We start from the raw sequence: 24,298 nt of genomic DNA on the forward strand, positions 1-24,298 counted from the left end.
CTCCCTCCCTACTTCTCCCCCTCACTCCCTACTCCTCCTCCTCCCCCTCCCCTCCCTACTCCTGTTCTCTCTCCCCCTCCTCCCTACTCCTCTTCCTCTCCTCTCCCTCCCTACTCCTGTTCCTCTCCCCTCCCTCCCTACTCGTCCTCCTCTCCCCTCCCTACCTCCTCCTCCTCCCTCCTCCCTCCCTACTCCTCCTCCTCCTCCTCCTCCCTCCCTACTCCTCCTCCTCCTTTTCCTCTCCCTCCCCCTCCGTCTCCCCCTCCCCTTCCTCCTCCCTTTCCCCTCTGGGAGACAGAAGTTACCACTGCACCCATTTGACAGTTTGTGAAGCTCTGATGCCTGGCAAGGAGACTGGGTCTGGCCGGGCACAGTGGCTCACGCCTGTCACCCCCGCACTTTGCGAGGCCGAGGCGGGCAGATCAACTGAGGTCAGGAGTTCGAGACCAGCCTGGTCCACCTGGCAAAACCCCATCGCTACTAAAACTGTAAAAATTAGCTGGGTGTGTTGCTGGGCGCCTGTAATCCCAGCTACTGGGGAGGCCGAGGCAGGAGGATCACTTGAACCCGGGAGACGGAGGCTGCACTGAGCCGAGATCGCGCCGTTGCACCCCAGCCTGGGCCACAAGAGCGAGACTCAGTCGCAAAAATGCTCCTAATGATGCTCAGGACGGTTCTGTGAATAACTTTCAGGGTCGCACTGGAAAGAAGAGGGACCCCCGCGGATGCCCTGGAGGGCTCACCTTCTGCAGATGAGGAACACACAGAGCAAGGCCAGCAGCGTCCCCAGCGCGATCAGCAGCGACGTCCGCCAGGCACGCGAGCTCGCGCCCTCCTCCTGGTCGCACTCTGGGGGAGAGGACGAGAGGGTCACGGACCGGGGCCTCGGTCTAGGGGGAGAGGGCGAGAGGGTCACGGACCGGGGCCTCGGTCTAGGGGGAGAGGGTCACGGACCGGGGCCTCGGTCTAGGGGGAGACGACGAGAGGGCACGGACCGGGGCCTCAGTCTAGGGGGAGAGGGCCACGGACCGGGGCCTCAGTCTAGGGGGAGAGGGTCACGGACCGGGGCCTCGGTCTAGGGGAGATGACGAGAGGGTCACGGACCGGGGCCTCGGTCTAGGGGGAGACGACGAGGAGGGTCACGGACCGGGGCCTCGGTCTAGGGGGAGAGGGCAAGAGGGTCACGGACCGGGGCCTCGGTCTAGGGGGAGAGGGTCACGGACCAGGGCCTCAGTCTGGGAGGGAGAAGGGGGAGAGGGCCACGGACCGGGGCCTCAGTCTAGGGGGAGAGGGTCACGGACCGGGGCCTCGGTCTAGGGGGAGACGACGAGAGGGCCACGGACCGGGGCCTCAGTCTAGGGGGAGAGGGCCACGGACCGGGGCCTCGGTCTAGGGGGAGAGGGTCACGGACCGGGGCCTCGGTCTAGGGGGAGATGACGAGAGGGTCACGGACCGGGGCCTCGGTCTAGAGGGAGAGGGTCACGGACCGGGGCCTCGGTCTAGGGGGAGACAGTCACGGACCGGGGCCTTGGTCTAGAGGGAGAGGGCGAGAGGGTCACGGACCGGGGCCTCGGTCTAGGGGGAGAGGGCGAGAGGGTCACGGACCGGGGCCTCGGTCTAGAGGGAGAGGGCCACGGACCGGGGCCTCGGTCTAGAGGGAGAGGGTCACGGACCGGGGCCTCGGTCTAGAGGGAGAGGGCCACGGACCGGGGCCTCGGTCTAGAGGGAGAGGGCCACGGACTGGGGCCTCGGTCTAGAGGGAGAGGGTCACAGACCGGGGCCTCGGTCTAGGGGGAGACAGTCACGGACCGGGGCCTCGGTCTAGGGGGAGACGACGTGAGGGTCACGGACCGGGGCCTCGGTCTAGGGGGAGAGGGCGAGAGGGTCACGGACCGGGGCCTCGGTCTAGGGGGAGAGGGCGAGAGGGTCACGGACCGGGGCCTCGGTCTAGAGGGAGAGGGCCACGGACTGGGGCCTCGGTCTAGGGGGAGACAGTCACGGACCGGGGCCTCGGTCTAGGGGGATCAGGGACCATGGGCTCTCCCCACAGCCCTGGAAAGCAGACAGGTGGCTGCCACATGGGGAGGCGTCCAGGGGGGACACCCCCGTCCTGCCACCCGCACAGGAACCGTGACCACCTGCGGGCCACCTATGTCCCCGGACAAGAAGGGACGTCCGGGCCTCCCAGCCCCAGCCCGGAACCCGGAGCGACATCCGGGCCTCCCAGCCCCAGCCCGGAACCCTGCGTCCCAGGACCCGGAGCGACATCGGGACCTCCCAGCCCCAGCCCGGAACCCTGCGTCCCAGGACCCGGAGCGACATCCGGACCTCCCAGCCCGGAACCCTGCGTTCCCGGACAAGGAGGGACATCCGGGCCTCCCAGCCCCAGCCCGGAACCCTGCGTTCCCGGACAAGGAGGGACATCCGGGCCTCCCAGCCCCAGCCCGGAACCCTGCGTCCCAGGACCCGGAGCGACATCCGGACCTCCCAGCCCGGAACCCTGCGTTCCCGGACAAGGAGGGACATCCGGGCCTCCCAGCCCCAGCCCGGAACCCTGCGTTCCCGGACAAGGAGGGACATCCGGGCCTCCCAGCCCCAGCCCGGAACCCTGCGTCCCAGGACCCGGAGCGACATCCGGACCTCACAGCCCGGACCCTGTGTCTCGGGACCTGGAGCGACGTCCGGACCTCCCAGCCTGGAACCCTGCGTCCTGGGACCCGGAGCGACATCCGGGCCTCCCGTCCCCAGCTTGGAACCCGGAGCGACATCCGGACCTCCCAGACCCAGCCCGGAACTTTGGGTCCCAGGACAACGAGGTACATCCGGGCCTCCCATCCCGGAACTCTGCGTCCCGGGACCCGGAACAACATCCGGACCTCCCAGCCCGGAACCCTGTGTCTCGGGACCCAGAGCGACATCCGGGCCTCCCAGCCTGGAACCCTGCGTCCCGGAACCCGCAGCGACGTCGGGGCCTCCCAGCCCCAGCCCGGAACCCTCCGTCTCGGGACCCAGAGCGACATCCGGGCCTCCCAGCCTGGAACCCTGCGTCCCAGAACCCGGAGCGACATCCGGACCTCCCAGTCTGGAACCCGGAGCGACATCCGGGCCTCCCAGCCCCAGCCCGGAACCCTCCGTCCCAGGACCCGGAGCGACATCCGGGCCTCCCAGCCTGGAACCCTGCGTCCCAGAACCCGGAGCGACATCCGGACCTCCCAGTCTGGAACCCGGAGCGACATCCGGGCCTCCCAGCCCCAGCCCGGAACCCTGCGTCCCAGGACAAGGAGGTACATCCGGGCCTCCCAGCCCCAGCCCGGAACCCTCCGTCTCGGGACCCGGTGCGACATCCGGGCCTCCCAGTCCGGAACCCTGCGTCCTGGACCCGGAGCGACATCCGGGCCTCCCAGCCCCATCCCGGAAGCCTAAGGGAGTTGGAAGACACGTGGATCCCCGTCTCCCTGGTGCTGGGGACACGGGGAGCGCCGGGGCGTCCACTGTGCCTGGCAGCCTGGCAGGTGCTTTGGGTGCGGTCAGCACGGGGGGGGAAGCTGAGGCACTACCGGCGGGCGTGCTTGGAACTCGATTTTCTGGGTATCACGGAGTGTGTCTGTGTTGTGTATTTTGTGTGTATTAATTTTTTTTTTTGAGAAGGAGTCATGCTCTGTTGCGTGTGTGTGTGTGTTGTGTATTTTGTGTGTATTAATTTTTTTTTTTTGAGGAGTCATGCTCTGTTGGGTGTGTGTCTGTGTTGTGTATTTTGTGTGTATTAATTTTTTTTTTTGAGGAGTCATGCTCTGTTGCGTGTGTGTGTTGTGTATTTTGTGTGTATTTTTTTTTTGAGAAGGAGTCATGCTCTGTTGCGTGTGTGTGTGTGTTGTGTATTTTGTGTGTATTAATTTTTTTTTTTTGAGGAGTCATGCTCTGTTGCGTGTGTGTGTGTGTTGTGTATTTTGTGTGTATTAATTTTTTTTTTTTGAGGAGTCATGCTCTGTTGCGTGTGTGTGTTGTGTATTTTGTGTGTATTAATTTTTTTTTTGAGAAGGAGTCATGCTCTGTTGCGTGTGTGTGTGTGTTGTGTATTTTGTGTGTATTAATTTTTTTTTTTGAGGAGTCATGCTCTGTTGGGTGTGTGTGTGTGTTGTGTATTTTGTGTGTATTAATTTTTTTTTTTGAGGAGTCATGCTCTGTTGCGTGTGTGTGTGTGTTGTGTATTTTGTGTGTATTAATTTTTTTTTTTTGAGGAGTCATGCTCTGTTGGGTGTGTGTGTGTGTTGTGTATTTTGTGTGTATTAATTTTTTTTTTTTGAGGAGTCATGCTCTGTTGGGTGTGTGTCTGTGTTGTGTATTTTGTGTGTATTAATTTTTTTTTTTGAGGAGTCATGCTCTGTTGCGTGTGTGTGTTGTGTATTTTGTGTGTATTTTTTTTTTGAGAAGGAGTCATGCTCTGTTGCGTGTGTGTGTGTGTTGTGTATTTTGTGTGTATTAATTTTTTTTTTTTGAGGAGTCATGCTCTGTTGCGTGTGTGTGTTGTGTATTTTGTGTGTATTAATTTTTTTTTTGAGAAGGAGTCATGCTCTGTTGCGTGTGTGTGTGTGTTGTGTATTTTGTGTGTATTAATTTTTTTTTTTGAGGAGTCATGCTCTGTTGGGTGTGTGTGTGTGTTGTGTATTTTGTGTGTATTAATTTTTTTTTTTGAGGAGTCATGCTCTGTTGCGTGTGTGTGTTGTGTATTTTGTGTGTATTAATTTTTTTTTTTTGAGGAGTCATGCTCTGTTGCGTGTGTGTGTGTGTTGTGTATTTTGTGTGTATTAATTTTTTTTTTTTGAGGAGTCATGCTCTGTTGGGTGTGTGTGTGTGTTGTGTATTTTGTGTGTATTAATTTTTTTTTTGAAGAGTCATGCTCTGTTGCGTGTGTGTGTGTTGTGTATTTTGTGTGTATTAATTTTTTTTTTTGAGAAGGAGTCATGCTCTGTTGCGTGTGTGTGTGTGTTGTGTATTTTGTGTGTATTAATTTTTTTTTTTTTGAGGAGTCATGCTCTGTTGCGTGTGTGTCTGTGTTGTGTATTTTGTGTGTATTAATTTTTTTTTTTTTGAGGAGTCATGCTCTGTTGCGTGTGTGTGTGTTGTGTATTTTGTGTGTATTAATTTTTTTTTTTTTGAGAAGGAGTCATGCTCTGTTGCGTGTGTGTCTGTGTTGTGTATTTTGTGTGTATTAATTTTTTTTTTTGAGGAGTCATGCTCTGTTGCGTGTGTGTGTGTTGTGTATTTTGTGTGTATTAATTTTTTTTTTTTTTTTTTTTTTGAGGAGTCTGGCTCTGTGGCCAGGCTGCAGTGCAGTGCTGCAATCTGATCTCAGCTCACTGCAACCTCCCTCTCCCGGGTTCAAGCGATTCTCCTCCTGCCTCAGCCTCCCCAATAGCTGGGACTACAGGCACCTGCCACCACGCCCAGCTAATTTTTCTTTTTTTTTTTTTTTTTTGGAGACGGAGTCTCGCTCTGTCGCCCAGGCTGGAGTGCAGTGGCCGGATCTCAGCTCACTGCAAGCTCCGCCTCCCGGGTCTACGCCATTCTGCTGCCTCAGCCTCCCGAGTAGCTGGGACTACAGGCGCCCGCCACCTCGCCCGGCTAGTTTTTTGTATTTTTTAGTAGAGACGGGGTTTCACCGTGTTAGCCAGGATGGTCTCGATCTCCTGACCTCGTGATCCGCCCGTCTCGGCCTCCCAAAGTGCTGGGATTACAGGCTTGAGCCACCGCGCCCGGCTAATTTTTCTATTTCTAATAGAGACGGGGTTTCATCACCTTGGCCAGGCTGGTTTCGATCTCCTGACCTCAGGTGATCCACCCGCCTCGGCCTCCCAAAGTGCTGGGATGACAGGCCTGAGCCATGGTGCCTGGCCAGAAGCTTTTACTCTCAAGCAATCCTTTTCTGAATCCGGCTGCAGAGTCCATAGGCACAGCCACTCTGGATGGGAGAGAGCAACCCCTGGCCTGCAGACGGTTGTCTTATTTGATTTGATTTTTTTGAGACGGAGTCACGCTCTGTGGCCCAGGCTGGAGTGCGGTGGCGCCATCTCGGCTCCCTGCAAGCTCTGCCTCCCGGGTTCACGCCATTCTCCTGCCTCAGCCTCCTGAGTAGCTAGAACTACAGGCGTTCGCCACCAGGCCTGGCTAATTTTTGTATTTTTAGTAGAGACGGGGTTTCACCATGTTGGCCAGGATGGTCTTGAGCTCCTGACCTCGTGATCCGCCCGCCTCGGCCTCCCAAAGTGCTGGGATGACAGGCGTGAGCCACCGCGCCCGGCCAATTCCTGTTCTTTAATCCACACACATTTGTGGCCAGTCTGTCTCTATGTCTCTCTCTCAGACAGAGTCTCCCTCTGTCAGCCTAGGCCGGAGGGCCACGGTGCAATCACAGCTCACTGCAGCCTCAACCTCCTGGACTCAAGCCATCCCTGTCGTCCCAGCTACTTGGGAGGTTGAGATGGAAGGATCCTCCTGAGCCCTGGAGGAGGTGAGCTGTGATTAGCCCCGGGACACACCTAAGCTAAAGCCTCTCGGCGGAGAGCTGGGGCCTGGGAGATTCGATCTCCGGCTGTGCTGTTTCCAGAATGGTTCATTGTTTGAATCATAGGAGAGGAGACCTGCTTTTAGATCGGCTCAGGAAGCAATGGCAGTTTTTTGTTGTTGTTGTTTTTTTAGGCTGAGTGTCACTCTGTCACCCAGGCTGGAGGGCAGTGGCACGATCTGGGCTCACCGCAACCTCTGCCTCCTCCCAGGTTCAAGCGATTCTCTGTAGTAGCTGTGGGATGACAGGCATAAGCCACAGCACCCGGCCTAATTTTTGTATTTTTAGTAGAGACGGGGTTTCACCATGTTGGCCAGGCTGGTCTCGAACTCCTGACCTCAGGGGATCCACCCACCTCGGCCTCCCAAAGTGCTGGGATGACAGGCCTGAGCCATGGTGCCTGGCCAGCAGCTTTTACTCTCAAGCAATCCTTTTCTGAATCCGGCTGCAGAGTCCATAGCCACTCTGGATGGAAGAGAGCAACACCTGGCCTGCAGACATTTTTTTTTTTTTTTTTTTTTTTTTTTTTTTGAGTCTCGCTCTGTGGCCCAGGCTGGAGTGCAGTGGTGCCATCTCCGGTCACTGCAAGCTCCGCCTCCCGGGTTCACGCCATTCTCCTGCCTCAGCCTCCCGAGTAGCTGGGACTACAGGCACCCGACACCACGCCCGGCTAATTTTTTGCATTTTTAGTAGAGACGGGGTTTCACCGTGTTGGCCTGGATGGTCTCGATCTCCTGACCTCGTGATCCTCCCGCCTCGGTGTTATTCCAAGGCCCAGGGGGTGTCTGTCAGTGGGATGACCTTGTTTCCCCTCCACGTCTCCTCTCGTGAATAAGATTAAGGTGTGAGGTCACCATCAGGTTCAGGCTCCTTTTGGAGGTCACAAACTGGGGGAGTGAATCTCCTCTCCTTTGCGGGCAGAACACCAAGAAACAATGAAGAACTGGTGACCCGTAGGCAGGCAGGCGGGGGGTGGCCTGTGTTTCCGTGACCCAGGATGGCACGCCTGGCTTCCACTCACCCGTGAGGGAGACAGGAGGGGCACGCCCCGCTCACCCAACTCTCCCCACTCACCGAAGCGCTGGGGGGTGCTCCAGGCACTCAAGAATTCATACACTGTTTCCCGGGCTCTTATTTGCACTGTGTACGTTCCAGGATTGGGTAGCTGGAAGGAGGTTGTGTCTCTGACCTGTGGTTTAAAAGAAAATAAAGAAGGAAAGAGGGGCCGGGTGTAGCGGCTCATGCCTCTCACCTCAGCACTTTGGGAGGCCGAGACAGGTGAATCACCTGAGGTCAGGAGTTCAAGACCAGCCTGGCCAACGTGGTGAAACCTTGTCTCTACTAAAAATACAAAAATTAGGGTGTGGTGGCAGGTGCCTGTAGGCCCAACTACTCTGGAGGCTGAGGCAGGAGAATCACTTGAACCTGGGAGGTGGAGGTTCCAGTGAGGTGAGATCATGCCACTGCACTCCAGCCTGGGTAACAGAGACTGTGTATCAAAATAAGAAAAGAAAGAAAGAAAGAGAGAAAGGAGAGAAGAGAGAAAGAGAAAAGAAAGAGGAAGAAAGGAGGGAGGGAGGGAGGCAGGAAAAGAGAAAAGAAAAAAAAGGAAAAGAAAGAAGAAAAGAGGGGCTGGGCGCTATGGTTCATGCCTCTCACCACAGCACTTTTGGAGGCTGAGGTGGGAGAGTTGTTTAAGCCCAGGAATTTGACACCAGCCTGGGCAACATAGCAAGACCCTATCTTTACTGAGAAAAAAATAATGTAAAAATTACCAGACATGGTGACACACGCCTTTGGTCCCAGCTACTGGGGAGGCTGAAGTGGGAGGATACTGTGAGCCTAGGAGTTTGAGACCAGCCTGGACAACAAAACCCATCTCTACAAAAAAATTTTTTTGTTTTGTTTTGAGACGGAGTTTCGCTTTTGTTGCCCAGGTTCAAGTGATTCTTCAGCCTCAACCTCCCGAGTAGCTGGAATCACAGGCGTGCACCACCACGACCGGCTAATTTTGTATTTTTAGTAGAGACGGTGTTTCTCCATGTTGATCCGGCTGGTCTGGAACTCCCGACCTCAGATGATCCGCCCCCTGCCTCAGCCTCCCAAAGTGCTGGGATTACCGGCATGAACCACCACGCCCAGCCAAAAATATTCTATGCTATGCTATGCTATGCTATGCTATGCTATGCTATGCTATGCTATGCTATGCTATGCTATGCTATGCTATGCTATTCTATGCTATTCTATTCTATTCTATGCTATTCTATGCTATGCTATTCTATTCTATGCTGTGCTATTCTATTCTATGTTATTCTATTCTATGCTGTTCTAGTCTATGCTATGCTATTCTATGCTGTTCTATACTATGCTATTCTATTCTATGCTATTTTATACTATGCTATTCTAGTCTATGCTGTTCTAGTCTATGCTGTTCTATGCTATGCTATTCTATTCTATTCTATGCTATGCTATTCTATGCTGTTCTATGCTATTCTATGCTATGCTATTCTATTCTATGCTATTCTATGCTATGCTATTCTATGCTATGCTATTCTAGTCTATGCTGTTCTATGCTATGCTATTCTAGTCTATGCTATTCTATGCTATGCTATGCTATTCTATGCTATGCTATTCTATTCTATTCTATTCTATGCTGTTCTATGCTATGCTTTTCTATTCTATGCTATTCTATGCTATGCTATTCTATTCTATTCTATGCTATTCTATTCTATGCTATTCTATTCTATGCTATTCTATGCTATTCTATTCTGTGCTATTCTATGCTATTCTATGCTATGCTATGCTATGCTATTCTATTCTATGCTGTGCTATGCCATGCCATGCCATGCCATGCCATGCTATGACAGAGCCTTGCTCTGTCGCCCAGGCTGGAGTGCAGTGGCGTGATCTCAGCTCACTGCAAGCTCTGCCTCCTGGGTTCACGCCATTCTCCTGCCTCAGTCTCCCAAGTACCTGGGACGACAGGCGCCCGCCACCTCGCCCGGCTAGTTTTTTGTATTTTTTAGTAGAGACAGGGTTTCACTGTATTAGCCAGGATGGTCTCGATCTGACCTCGTGATCCACCCGCCTTGGCCTCCCAAAGTGCTGGGATTACCGGCGTGTGCCACCGCGCCCGGCCCCAAAGTTTTTTTAAATGAACTGACATGGTGGCAAACACCTGTAATTTCAGGTATTCAGGAGGCTGAGGCAGGAGGATCCCTTGAGCTCAGGAGGCAGAGGTTGCAGTGAGCCGTGATTGTGCCACTGACCTCCAGCCTGGGTGACACAGTGAGAGCCTGTCTCAAATTAAAAACCAAAAAAAAAGAAAAAACCATTCATATTTACAGCCTCAGCCCCCAGCACCTTTCAGTGGGGCCTTATGATGAAATAGCTGTTCATGGCAGATGTCATGAAGATGCAAATTGAGATGATGTCATTTTGGATTAGGGTGGGCCCTAAATTCTATGACCGATGCCCTTATAAGAAGAGGAGACACGGCCAGGCGCAGTGGCTCACGCCTGTCATCCCAGCATTTTAGGAGGCTGAGGTGGGCGGATCACTTCAGGTCAGGAGTTCGAGGTCAGCCTGAGCAACAAGGTGAAACCCTGTCTTTACTAAAAATACAAAAAATTACCTGGGCGTGGTGGTGGGCACCTGTAGTTCCAGCTGCTCGGGAGGCTGAGGCAGGAGAATGGCGGGAACCCGGGAGGCGGAGCTTGCAGTGAGCCGAGATCGCACCACTGCACTCCAGCCTGGGTGACAGAGCGAGACTCCGTCTCAAACAAAACAAAACAAAAAAGAGACACAGATGCAGAGAAAAAGGCCATGTGGAGACAGAGGCAGAGAGTGGAGTGATGTGGCCACAAGCCCAGGGACCCCTGGAGTCCCCAGGAGCTGGGAGAGGCAGGAAGGATCCCCATTCGTCCGTTAAAATGGACTAATACAGGGGGACAGACAGAGACAGATAGAGAAAGAGACAGAGAGATGGAGGCAGAGAGAGGGAGAGAGAAAAACAGAGACAGAGAGAAGCGGAAACAGAGGGACAGAGACAGAGAGAGTGGGTGATGGAGTCTGGCTGTGTCCCCACCCAAATCTCATCTTAAATTCTAGCTCCCATAATTCTGACGTGTTGTGAGAGGGACTGGGTGGGAGATAATTGAATCATGGGGGCAATCTCCCCCATACTGTTCTCAGGGTAGTGAATACGTCTCACGAGATCTGATGGTTTAATAAAGGAAACCCTTTCTCTTGCCTCTCTTTTTTTTTTTTTTTCTCCAGACATAGTTTTGCTGTCACCCAGGCTGGAGGGCAGTGGCGCGATCTCAGCTCACTGCAACCTCCGCCTCCCGGGTTCATGCTCTTCTCCTGCCTCAGCCTCCCGAGTAGCTGTGACTACAGGCGTGCGCCACCACGCCCGGCTAATTTTTTGTATTTTTCGTAGAGACGGGGTTTCACCATGTTGACCAGGCTGGTCTCGAACTCCTGACCTCGTGATCGGCCCACCTCGGCCTCCCAAGGTGCTGGGATGACAGGCGTGAGCCACCACGGCCGGCTAATTTTTGTATTTTTAGTAGAGACAGGATTTCACCATGTTGGCCAGACTGGTCTCGAACTCCCGACCTCAGGTGATCCGCCCGCCTCGGCAGTTGTTGTAAAAAATCTTGTCTTGGCCGCTGCCATGTAAGACATGCCTCTGCTCCTCCTTCACCTTCTGCCGTGGTTGTGAGGCCTCCCCAGCGACGTGGAACTGTGAGTGCATGAACCGTCTTTTATTTATAAATTACCAGGTCTTGGGTATGCCTTTATCAGCAGTGTGACATGGACTAATACAGGGGGCAGACAGGGAGAGAGAGAAAGACACAGACAATCACAGACAGAGAATGGGAGAGAGAAAGGGAGAAAGATACAGAGACAGAGACAGAGAGGGGAAGGGAGAGACAGACAGGGAGAGAACTAGAAAGATAAAGAGAGGGGCTGGGCGCAATGGCTCACGCCTGTTATCCCAGCATTTTGGGAGGCCAAGGCGGGTGGATCGCCTGAGGTCAGGAGTTCGAGACCAGCCTGGCCAACATAGTGAAACCATATCTGTATTAAAAATGCAAAAAAAAAACTTAGCTGGGCATGGTGGCGAGTGCCTGTAATCCCAGCTACTTGGGAGGCTGAGGGAGTAGATTTGCTTCAACCCGGGAGGCAGAGGTTGCAGCGAGCCGAGATCGTGCCACCGCACTCCAGCCGAGGCAACAAGAGCAAAACTCCGTTTCAAAAAGAAAGATGAAGAGAGGGAGGGAGAAAGGGAGAGAGATACAGAGACACAGAGAGACTGGGAGTGGGGAGATACAGACAAGGAGAGAGAGAGAGAAAGAGAGGGAGGGAAAATGAAAGAGGGAGAGACGGGGACAGTGGGAGACAGAGACAGAGAAAGAGGGAGGGAGAACGGGAGAGAGATACAGAGACACAGAGACTGGGAGAGGGGGAGATACAGACAAGGAGAGAGAAAGATAAAGAGAGCGAGGGAGAATGAAGGAGAGAGAGACACAGATGGGGACAGTGGGAAATGGCGACAGTAGGAGATAGAGACGGAGACGGAGAGAAAGATAGAGGGAGAAAGGGAGATGCAGACACAGACGGGGAGATCGAGATGGAGAGAGAGAAAGAGGGAGGGAGAAAGGGAGAGAGATATAGAGGCAGACACAGAGAAAGAGACAGAGATAGAGACAGAGAGAGGGAAGGAGAATGGGAGAGGGAGAGACAGAGACAGAGAGAGAGAGATGGGGAGAGGGGAGATAGAGACGGGGAGAGAGCCAGATATAAAGAGAGGGAGGGAGAAAGAGAGATACAGAGAGGGGGAGGGAGATAGAGACGAGAGAAAGAGAGGGAGGGAGAAAGGAAGAGAGGTACAGAGACACAGAGAGACTGGGAGAAGGGGAGATACAGACAAGGAGAGAGACAGAGGGAGGGAGAATGAGGGAGAGACAGAGACACAGATGGGGACAGTGGGAGATAGAGACGGAGAGAGAGAGATGGAGGGAGAAAGGGAGATACAGAGACAGACAGAGAGGGGGAGATAGAGAGAGAAGGAGGGAGAAAAGGACAGAGATACAGAGACGGGGAGGGGGACAGAGATGAGAGAGAGACAAAAAGAGGGAGGGAGAAAGGGAGAGAGATCCAGAGACACGGAGAGAGATACAGGGAAACAGATGGACAGAGAGAGACGGACATGACAATGCCATGTCCGGCTGTTTGTTCCTCCGGATCCCAGGCAGGGGCTGGTGGAGGGTCCTCTGTGTGACGTGCTCGTCTGAGGCCTGGGCCACCTGTCTGTCAATGCTTGTCTCTGCTGGGTAGAGCTATGGTTTGGTAGCGCGTTCCTGCTGGACTAGGGCTGCCTGGCCCAGGGTAAGGCATGTGGGGCAAATGGGGGGACCTCGTTTGGACGGCGCCTGGCCAGCCACAGCGTCTGGCTCTCACACCTCGGGAGGGGTCATCCCTGACTCTGCCCTTTCCCATCCCTCAATTTGGGGATGGGCTATATCCCAATTTTGCAAGATTGCAGTAAGGGTGACACCCAGAGCCTGTCAAATGAAAGCCACTGAACCGTGACTAATAATATTATAATAATATTGTTATATAATTATATATTATTATATATTATACATTTACATATATGCAACTTATATAGATGTATATTATAATTATGTATAATATATTAATTATATATTATAAAATATATTTATTATATATTATAAAAATATATAATATATAAATTATAAAATATAATTATAATGACATAATATATAACATTATATAATTGTATCTATAATCATATATAACATATGTAACTATATATAATATATAACATAAATATATAAAATATAAATTATATATAATATAAATATGTAATATATAAATGTATATTATATACGGTGACAGCAAGACTGCATCTCAAAAATAAATATATGATATATAATATATAATTATATATTATAATATGTAATTACATACATATGATTATATATCAATATATCATATATCACATTATATATAATATAAATAACATGATTATATATATCACATATAATATATAACGATATGTATTACAACATATACAGCATATCACATATATATAACATATATGTAATATATAGCATATATTGTTATATATTGTATGTTGTGTGTTATCTAATACATCATATGTAATATATAATTATATATTGTAATAAATGGTATGTTATAATAAAAATATTAATACAATAATTAATAGTATTATTAATAATATTAATAATAAAACTCACTCTTTGCAATGTCAAGTACAGCGTCTGGGGGTAGGGAACACTCACCTGTTCTGTCCTTACAGGCTGCATTCTCTGCAAGACAAAAGCAAACAAACTTTTGAGTGTCTGGAGGCTTACCTGACAGCCTCCTCCTTCCAAACTCAAATTTCTTTCTCCAGGAAAACCAGCAAAACAGTGGGGGCTCTGGGAAGGCCTTGGGGCAGCAGTGGGGGCAAAAGCAGTAGGGGTACATAGCACCTGACCAAAAGGTTGGTTGGTTGATTTATTTATTTATGAGATGGAGTCTTGCTCTGTCACCCAGGCTGGAGTGCTGTGGCGTGATTTTGGCTTACTGCAAGCTCTGCCTCCCGGGTTCACGCCATTCTCTTGCCTCAGCCTCCCGAGTAGCTGGGACTACAGGCGCCCGCCACCACACCCGGCTAATTTTTTGTAGTTTTAGTGGAAAGTTGGCCAGGATGGTCTTGATCTCTTGACCTCATGATCTGCCTGCCTCGGCCTCCCAAAGTGCTGGGATTACAGGCGTGAGCCACCGCGCCCGGCCCAAAAGGTTTCTTACGGTGTACAAGCCGTTGTGGCAAGACCTTGATGGGAGGGGGCTTCGTGAGGCCTGTGGACAAACAAGACCCACTGTCCTCTCAGACTGCCTCCGGATGCACCCAGGGGTAGCCACAGACAGCCTATGCCAGGCCAACGAACTGGGGGGGGTGCAGCACCAGACTAGCTAGGACTCCGCCTCTGGTTGCAGCTACGCCTGCTCCCTCATCAGTGAAAGAAAGAAAGAAGTCTGTGCTGTATTTATTTTCTTTTTTTTTTTTTTTTTTTTTTTTTTTTTTTTTTTTTTTTTTTTTTTTTTTTGAGACGGAGTCTCACGCTGTTGCCCAGGCTGGAGTGCAGTGGCGCGATCTCGGCTCACTGCAAGCTCCGCCTCCCGGGTTCCCGCCATTCTCCTGCCTCAGCCTCCTGAGTAGCTAAGACTACAGGCGCCCGCCACCGCGCCCAGCTAATTTTTTGTATTTTTAGTAGAGACGGGGTTTCACTGTGGTCTCGATCTCCTGACCTTGTGATCCGCCCGCCTCGGCCTCCCAAAGTGCTGGGATTACAGGCTTGAGCCACCGCGCCCGGCCTGTATTTATTTTCTTAAAAAAAAAAAACACATGGGCTCAAAACTACTTGGTAATATAAAAGAAATTCATAGACCTAATGTTTTTGAGCAGATATAGACTTACAGAAAAACTGCATATGAAATAATCAGTATTTGAGCATAAATAATAAATATATGGCCAGGCACGGTGTCTCGCACCTGTAATCCCAGGCCTTTGGGAGGCTGAGGCGGGTGGATCACGAGGTTAGGAGTTCGAGGCCAGCCGGGCCAAGATGGTGAAACCCCGTCTCTACTAAAAAATACAAAAAAAATTAGCCAGGCGCGGTGGCAGGCACCTGTAATCCCAGCTACTCAGGAGACTGAAGCCGAGAATCGCTTGAACCTGGGAGGCGGAGGTTACAGTGAGCTGAGATCGTGCCACTGCACCCCAGCCTGGGTGACAAGAGTAAGACTCTATCTCAAAAATAAATAAATAAATAAATAAATAAAAATAAAAAACTAAATATAGTACATAGGCTGGGCCCGGAGACTCACACCTGTGATCCCAGCACTTTGGGCGACAGAGTGAGACTCTGGCAATGCAATGCAATGCACTACACTACACTACACTACACTACGATATGACACAATACAATACAATACGATACATTAAAAAAAATTTTTTAATTAAAAAAATTTTTTTTTTTTTTTTTTTTTTGAGACGGAGTCTGGCTCTGTCGCCCAGGCTGGAGTGCAGTGGCCTGATCTCAGCTCACTGCAAGCTCCACCTCCTGGGTTCAGGCCATTCTCCTGCCTCAGCCTCCCCAGTAGCTGGGACTACAGGCGCCCACCACCTCGCCCGGCTAATTTTTTGTATTTTTTAGTAGAGACGGGGTTTCACCATGTTAGCCAGGATGGTCTCGATCTCCAGACCTCGTGATCCACCCGTCTCGGCCTCCCAAAGTGCTGGGATTACAGGCTTGAGCCACCGTGCCTGGCCAAAAATTAAAAAACATTAAAAAAATAAATAAATGAAATGAAATGAAATAATAAAATAAAATACTAAATATAACACATAGGCTGGGCCCGGAGGCTCACACCTGTAATCCCAGCACTTTGGGCGACAGAGCAAGACTCTGTCAATGGAATGGAATGGAATGGAGAACGGAATGGAATGGAGAACGGAATGGAATGGAGAATGGAATGGAATGGAATGGAGAATGGAATGGAATGGAGAACGGAATGGAATGGAGAATGAATGGAGAACGGAATGGAATGGAGAATGGAAGAGAGAATGGAATGGAATGGAGAACGGAATGGAATGGAGAATGGAATGGAGAATGGAGAACAGAATGGAATGGAGAACGGAATGGAATGGAGAATGGAATGGAATGGAGAACGGAATGGAATGGAGAAGGGAATGGAATGGAATGGAACGGAGAATGGAATGGAACGGAATGGAATGGAGAATGGAATGGAGAACGGAATGGAATGGAGAATGGAATGGAGAACGGAATGGAATGGAGAATGGAATGGAGAACGGAATGGAATGGAGAATGGAATGGAATGGAATGGAATGGAGAATGGAATGGAATGGAATGGAGAATGGAATGGAGAACGAAATGGAATGGAATGGAACGGAGAATGGAATGGAACGGAATGGAATGGAGAACGGAATGGAATGGAGAACGGAATGGAATGGAATGGAACGGAATGGAATGGAGAATGGAATGGAGAACAGAATAGAATGGAGAACGGAATGGAGAATGGAATGGAATGGAAGAATGCAATGGAGAATGGAAGAGAGAATGGAATGGAATGGAGAACGGAATGGAATGGGGAATGGAGAATGGAATGGAGAACGGAATGGAGAATGGAATGGAATGGAGAACGGAATGGAATGGAGAATGGAATGGAATGGAATGGAGTGGAGAACGAAATGGAATGGAGAATGGAATGGAATGGACAATGGAATGGAATGGAGAATGGAATGGAGAATGGAATGGAATGGAGAACGGAATGGAATGGAATGGAGTGGAGAACGAAATGGAATGGAGAATGGAATGGAATGGACAATGGAATGGAATGGAGAATGGAATGGAGAACGGAATGGAATGGAATGGAGAATGGAAGAGAGAATGGAATGGAATGGAGAACGGAATGGAATGGGGAATGGAATGGAGAATGGAGAATGGAATGGAGAACGGAATGGAATGGAACGGAGAATGGAATGGAACGGAATGGAATGGAATGGAGAACGGAATGAAATGGAGAACGGAATGGAATGGAGAATGGAATGGAATGGAATGGAGAACGGAATGGAACGGAATGGAATGGAGAATGGAATGGAATGGAGAACGGAATGGAATGGAATAGAGAAAGGAATGGAATGGAGAATGGAATGGAATGGAGAATGGAATGGAATGGAGAACGGAATGGAATGGAGAATGGAATGAAATGGAATGGAGACTGGAATGGAATGGAGAACGGAATGGAATAGAGAACGGAATGGAATGGAGAATGGAATGGAATGGAGAACGGAATGGAATGGAGAATGGAAGGGAGAATGGAATGGAATGGAGAACGGAATGGAATGGAGAATGGAGAACGGAATGGAATGGAGAACGGAATGGAATGGAGAATGGAATGGAGAACGAAAAGGAATGGAGAATGGAATGGAATGGAGAACGGAAGGGAATGGAATGGAGAATGGAAGAGAGAATGGAATGGAATGGAGTATGGAATGGAATGGGGAATGGAATGGAGAATGGAGAACGGAATGGAGAATGCAATGGAATGGAGAACGGAATGCAATGGAATGGAGAATGGAATGAAATGGAATGGAGAACGGAATGGAATGGAATGGAGAATGGAATGAAATGGAATGGAGAATGGAATGGAATGGAGAACAGAATGGAATGGAATAGAGAACGGAATGGAATGGAGAATGGAATGGAATGGAGAATGGAATAGAGAATGGAATGGAGAACGGAATGGAATGGAGAATGGAATGGAATGGAGAACGGAATGGAATAGAGAACGGAATGGAATGGAGAATGGAATGGAATGGAGAATGGAATAGAGAATGGAATGGAGAACGGAATGGAATGGAGAATGGAATGGAATGGAGAACGGAATGGAATAGAGAACGGAATGGAATGGAGAATGGAATGGAATGGAGAATGGAAGGGAGAATGGAATGGAATGGAGAACGGAATAGAATGGAGAACGGAATGGAATGGAGAACGGAATGGAATGGAGGATGGAATGGAATGGAGAACGAAAAGGAATGGAGAACGGAATGGAATGGAGAACGGAATGGAATGGAGAATGGAGAACGGAATGGAGAATACAATGGAATGGAGAACGGAATGGAATGAAACGGAGAATAGAATGGAACGGAATGGAATGGAGAATGGAATGGAATGGAGAAGAGAATGGAATGGAATGGAGAATGGAATGAAATGGAATGGAGAATGGAATGAAATGGAATGGAGAATGGAATGGAATGGAATAAGAACGGAATGGAATGGAATAAGAACGGAATGGAATGGAGAATGGAATGAAATGGAATGGAGAATGGAATGGAATGGAGAACGGAATGGAATGGAGAATGGAATGGAATGGAGAATGGAATGAAATGGAATGGAGAATGGAATGGAATGGAGAACGGAATGGAATGGAATGGAGAACGGAATGGAATGGAATAGAGAACGGAATGGAATGGAGAATGGAATGGAATGGAGAATGGAGAACGGAATGGAATGGAGAATGGAATGGAGAACGGAATGGAAGGGAGAATGGAATGGAATGGAGAACGGAATGGAATGGGGAATGGAGAACGGAATGGAATGGAATGGAGAATGGAATGGAGAACGGAATGGAATGGAATGGAACGGAGAATGGAATGGAACGGAATGGAATGGAGAACGGAATGGAATGGAGAATGGAATGGAATGGAGAACGGAATGGAATGGAGAATGGAATGGAATGGAGAACGGAATGGAATAGAGAATGGAATGGAATGGAATGGAATGGAGAACGAAATGGAATGGAGAATGGAATGGAATGGAATGGAGAACGGAATGCAATGGAGAATGAAAGGGAGAATGGAATGGAATGGAGAACGGAATGGAATGGGGAACGGAATGGAATGGGGAATGGAGAACGGAATGGAATGGAATGGAGAACGGAATGGAATGGAGAATGGAATGGAATGGAGAACGGAATGGAATGGAGAATGGAATGGAATGGAGAACGGAAAGGAATGGAGAATGGAATGGAATGGAATAGAGAATGGAATGGAATGGAATAGAGAACGAAATGGAATGGAGAATGGAATGGAGAACGAAATGGAATGGAACGGAGAATGGAATGGAACGGAATGGAATGGAGAACGGAATGGAGAATGGAATGGAGAACGGAATAGAATGGAGAACGGAATGGAATGGAAGAATGCAATGGAGAATGGAAGAGAGAATGGAATGGAATGGAGAACGGAATGGAATGGGGAATGGAGAACGGAATGGAATGGAGAACAGAATGGAGAATGGAATGGAATGGAGAACGGAATGGAATGGAGAATGGAATGGAATGGAGTGGAGAACGAAATGGAATGGAGAATGGAATGGAATGGAGAATGGAATGGAGAACGGAATGGAATGGAGAATGGAAGAGAGAATGGAATGGAATGGAGAACGGAATGGAATGGGGAATGGAATGGAGAATGCAATGGAATTTAGAACAGAATGGAATGGAACGGAGAATGGAATGGAACGGAATGGAATGGAATGGAGAACGGAATGGAATGGAAAACGGAATGGAATGGAATGGAGAATGGAATGGAATGGAGAACGGAATGGAATGGAGAACGGAATGGAATGGAGAACGGAATGGAATGGAACGGAGAATGGAATAGAACGGAATGGAATGGAGAATGGAATGGAGAACGGAATGGAATGGAATGGAATGGAGAACGGAATGGAATGGAGAACGGAATGGAATGGAGAATGGAATGGAATGGAATGGAGAATGGAATGGAATAGAATGGAATGGAGAATGGAATGGAATGGAATGGAACGGAGAATGGAGTGGAACGGAATGGAATGGAGAACGGAATGGAATGGAATGGAAAGGAGAATGGAATGGAGAACGGAATGGAATGGAGAACGGAATGGAATGGAATGGAGAATGGAATGGAGAACGGAATAGAATGGAGAACGGAATGGAGAATGGAATGGAATGGAAGAATGGAATGGAATGGAAGAATGCAATGGAGAATGGAAGAGAGAATGGAATGGAATGGAGAACGGAATGGAATGGGGAATGGAGAACGGAATGGAATGGAGAATGGAATGGAATGGAGAATGGAATGGAATGGAGAAGGGAATGGAATGGAGAATGGAACGGAATGGAATGGAGAACGGAATGGAATGGAATGGAAAATGGAAGAGAGAATGGAATGGAATGGAGAACGGAATGGAATGGGGAATGGAATGGAGAATGGAATGGAGAATGCAATGGAATGGAGAACGGAATGGAATGGAACAGAGAATGGAATGGAACGGAATGGAATGGAGAATGGAATGGAATGGAGAATGGAATGGAATGGAGAACGGAATGGAATGGAGAATGGAATGAAATGGAATGGAGAATGGAATGGAATGGAGAACGGAATGGAATGGAATAGAGAAAGGAATGGAATGGAGAATGGAATGGAATGGAGAACGGAATGGAATGGAGAACGGAATGGAATGGAGAACGGAATGGAATGGAGAACGGAATGGAATGGAGAATGGAATGAAATGGAATGGAGAGTGGAATGGAATGGAGAACGGAATGGAATGGAGAATGGAATGGAATGGAGAACGGAATGGAATGGAGAATGGAAGGGAGAATGGAATGGAATGGAGAACGGAATGGAATGGAGAATGGAGAACGGAATGGAATGGAGAATGGAATGGAGAACGAAAAGGAATGGAGAATGGAATGGAATGGAGAACGGAAGGGAATGGAATGGAGAATGGAAGAGAGAATGGAATGGAATGGAGAACGGAATGGAATGGGGAATGGAATGGAGAATGGAGAATGCAATGGAATGGAGAACGGAATGCAATGGAATGGAGAATGGAATGAAATGGAATGGAGAATGGAATGGAGAACGGAATGGAATGGAATGGAGAATGGAATGAAATGGAATGGAGAACGGAATGGAATGGAATAGAGAACGGAATAGAATGGAGAATGGAATGGAATGGAGAATGGAATAGAGAATGGAATGGAGAACGGAATGGAATGGAGAATGGAATGGAATGGAGAACGGAATGGAATAGAGAACGGAATGGAATGGAGAATGGAATGGAGAACGGAATGGAATGGAGAACGGAATGGAAGGGAGAACGGAATGGAAGGGAGAACGGAATGGAATGGAGAACGGAATGGAATGGAGAACGGAATGGAATGGAGGATGGAATGGAATGGAGAACGAAAAGGAATGGAGAATGGAATGGAATGGAGAACGGAATGGAATGGAATGGAGAATGGAAGAGAGAATGGAATGGAATGGAGAACAGAATGGAATAGGAAATGGAATGGAGAATGGAGTACGGAATGGAGAATACAATGGAATGGAGAACGGAATGGAATGGAACGGAGAATAGAATGGAACGCAATGGAATGGAGAATGGAATGGAATGGAGAAGAGAATGGAATGGAATGGAGAATGGAATGAAATGGAATGGAGAATGGAATGGAATGGAGAACAGAATGGAATGGAATAGAGAACGGAATGGAATGCAGAATGGAATGGAATGGAGAATGGAATGAAATGGAATGGAGAATGGAATGGAATGGAGAACGGAATGGAATGGAGAATGGAATGGAATGGAGAATGGAATGGAATGGAGAATGGAAGGAAATGGAATGGGGAATGGAATGGAGAACGGAATGGAATGGAATAGAGAACGGAATGGAATGGAGAATGGAATGGAATGGAGAATGGAATGGAGAACGGAATGGAATGGAGAATGGAATGGAGAACGGAATGGAAGGGAGAATGGAATGGAATGGAGAACGGAATGGAATGGACAACGGAATGGAATGGGGAATGGAGAACGGAATGGAATGGAATGGAGAATGGAATGGAGAACGGAATGGAATGGAATGGAGAATGGAACGGAATGGAATGGAGAACGGAATGGAATGGAGAATGGAATGGAATGGAGAATGGAATGGAATGGAGAACGGAATGGAATGGAGAATGGAATGGAATGGAATAGAGAATGGAATGGAATGGAGAACGAAATGGAATGGAGAATGGAATGGAATGGAATGGAGAATGGAATGGAGAACGGAATGCAATGGAGAATGGAAGGGAGAATGGAATGGAATGGAGAACGGAATGGAATGGGGAATGGAATGGGGAATGGAGAATGGAATGGAATGGAATGGAGAACGGAATGGAATGGAATGGAACGGAATAGAATGGAATGGAACGGAATGGAATGGAGAACGGAATGGAATGGAGAACGGAATGGAATGGAGAACGGAATGGAGAATGGAATGGAGAACGGAAAGGAATGGAGAATGGAATGGAATGGAATAGAGAATGGAATGGAATGGAATGGAGAACGAAATGGAATGGAGAATGGAATGGAATGGAGAATGGAATGGAATGGAGAATGGAATGGAATGGGGAATGGAGAATGGAATGGAGAACGGAATGGAATGGAATGAAACGGAATGGAATGGAATGGAACGGAGAATGGAATGGAACGGAATGGAATGGAGAACGGAATGGAATGGAGAATGGAATGGAATGGAATGGAGAACGAAATGGAATGGAGAATGGAATGGAGAACGAAATGGAATGGAGAATGGAATGGAATGGAGAATGGAATGGAGAACGGAATGGAGAATGGAATGGAGAATGGAATGGAGAACGGAATGGAGAATGGAATGGAGAATGGAATGGAGAATGGAATGGAGAATGGAATGGAGAACGGAATGGAATGGAGAATGGAATGGAATGGAATAGAGAATGGAATGGAATGGAATGGAGAACGAAATGGAATGGAGAATGGAATGGAGAACGAAATGGAATGGAGAATGGAATGGAATGGAGAATGGAATGGAGAACGGAATGGAGAATGGAATGGAGAATGGAATGGAGAACGGAATGGAGAATGGAATGGAGAATGGAATGGAGAACGGAATGGATTGGGGAACGGAATGGAGAAATGAATGGAGAACGGAATGGAATGGAGTGGAGAATGGAAGAGAGAATGGAATGGAATGGAGAATGGAATGGAGAACGGAATGAAATGGAGAATGGAATGGAATGGAGAACGGAATGGAATGGGGAATGGAATGGAGAATGGAGAACGGAATGGAGAATGCAATGGAATGGAGAACGGAATGGAATGGAATGGAGAACGGAATGGAATGGAATGGAGAATGCAATGAAATGGAATGTAGAATGGAATGGAATGGAGAACGGAATGGAATGGAATGGAGAATGCAATGAAATGGAATGGAGAATGGAATGGAATGGAGAACGGAATGGAATGGAGAACGGAATGGAATGGAATAGAGAACGGAATGGAATGGAGAATGGAATGGAATGGAGAATGGAATAGAGAATGGAATGGAGAATGGAATGAAATGGAATGGAGAATGGAATGGAATGGAGAACGGAATGGAATGGAATGGAGAACGGAATGGAATGGAGAATGGAATGGAGAACGGAATGGAATGGAGAATGGAAGGGAGAATGGAATGGAATGGAGAACGGAATGGAATGGAGAATGGAATGGAATGGAGAATGGAATGGAGAACGAAAAGGAATGGAGAATGGAATGGAATGGAGAACGGAATGGAATGGAATGGAGAACGGAATGGAATGGGGAATGGAATGGAGAATGGAGAACGGAATGGAGAATGCAATGGAATGGAGAATGGAATGGAATGGAGAACGGAATGGAATGGAGAACGGAATGGAATGGAGAACGGAATGGAATGGAGAAGAGAATGGAATGGAGAACGGAATGGAATGGAAAATGGAATGGAGAACGGAATGAAATGGAGAACGGAATGGAATGGAATGGAATGGAGAATGGAATGGAATGGAGAACGGAATGGAATGGAATGGAGAATGGAATGGAATGGAGAATGGAATGCAATGGAGAACGGAATGGAATGGAGAACGGAATGGAATGGAGAATGGAATGGAGAACGGAATGGAATGGAGAATGGAATGGAGAACGGAATGGAATGGAGAACGGAATGGAATGAAATGGAGAACGGAATGGAATGGAGAACGGAACGGAATGGAGAACGGAACGGAATGGAGAACAGAACGGAATG

The 24,298-nt window shown here is 48.8% G+C and overlaps 1 protein-coding gene across 3 annotated transcripts in view; it reads right to left on the reverse strand.

Moving 5' to 3' along the window:
- Positions 1 to 385: 385 nt before the first annotated feature.
- Positions 386 to 24,298, reverse strand: part of LOC105478052 (interleukin 3 receptor subunit alpha) — a 43,319-nt gene continuing 19,406 nt past the window's right edge. Inside the window, exons 8-10 of one of the 3 annotated variants that reach the window (XM_071088340.1) lie at positions 13,900 to 13,926; positions 7,637 to 7,751; positions 386 to 849 (exon numbers count right to left, since the gene is read on the reverse strand). In XM_071088340.1, coding sequence (XP_070944441.1) covers positions 740 to 849; positions 7,637 to 7,751; positions 13,900 to 13,926 — 252 coding nt within the window. In that variant the 3' untranslated portion in view covers positions 386 to 739. Of the gene's footprint in view, positions 850 to 7,347; positions 7,472 to 7,636; positions 7,752 to 13,899; positions 13,927 to 24,298 lie in introns of those variants that run through there. The other 2 variants (XM_071088339.1, XM_071088341.1) reach the window with 2 other exon arrangements.

The sequence above is a fragment of the Macaca nemestrina genome, chromosome X (genome assembly GCF_043159975.1).
Source record: "Macaca nemestrina isolate mMacNem1 chromosome X, mMacNem.hap1, whole genome shotgun sequence".
NCBI lineage: Eukaryota > Metazoa > Chordata > Mammalia > Primates > Cercopithecidae > Macaca > Macaca nemestrina.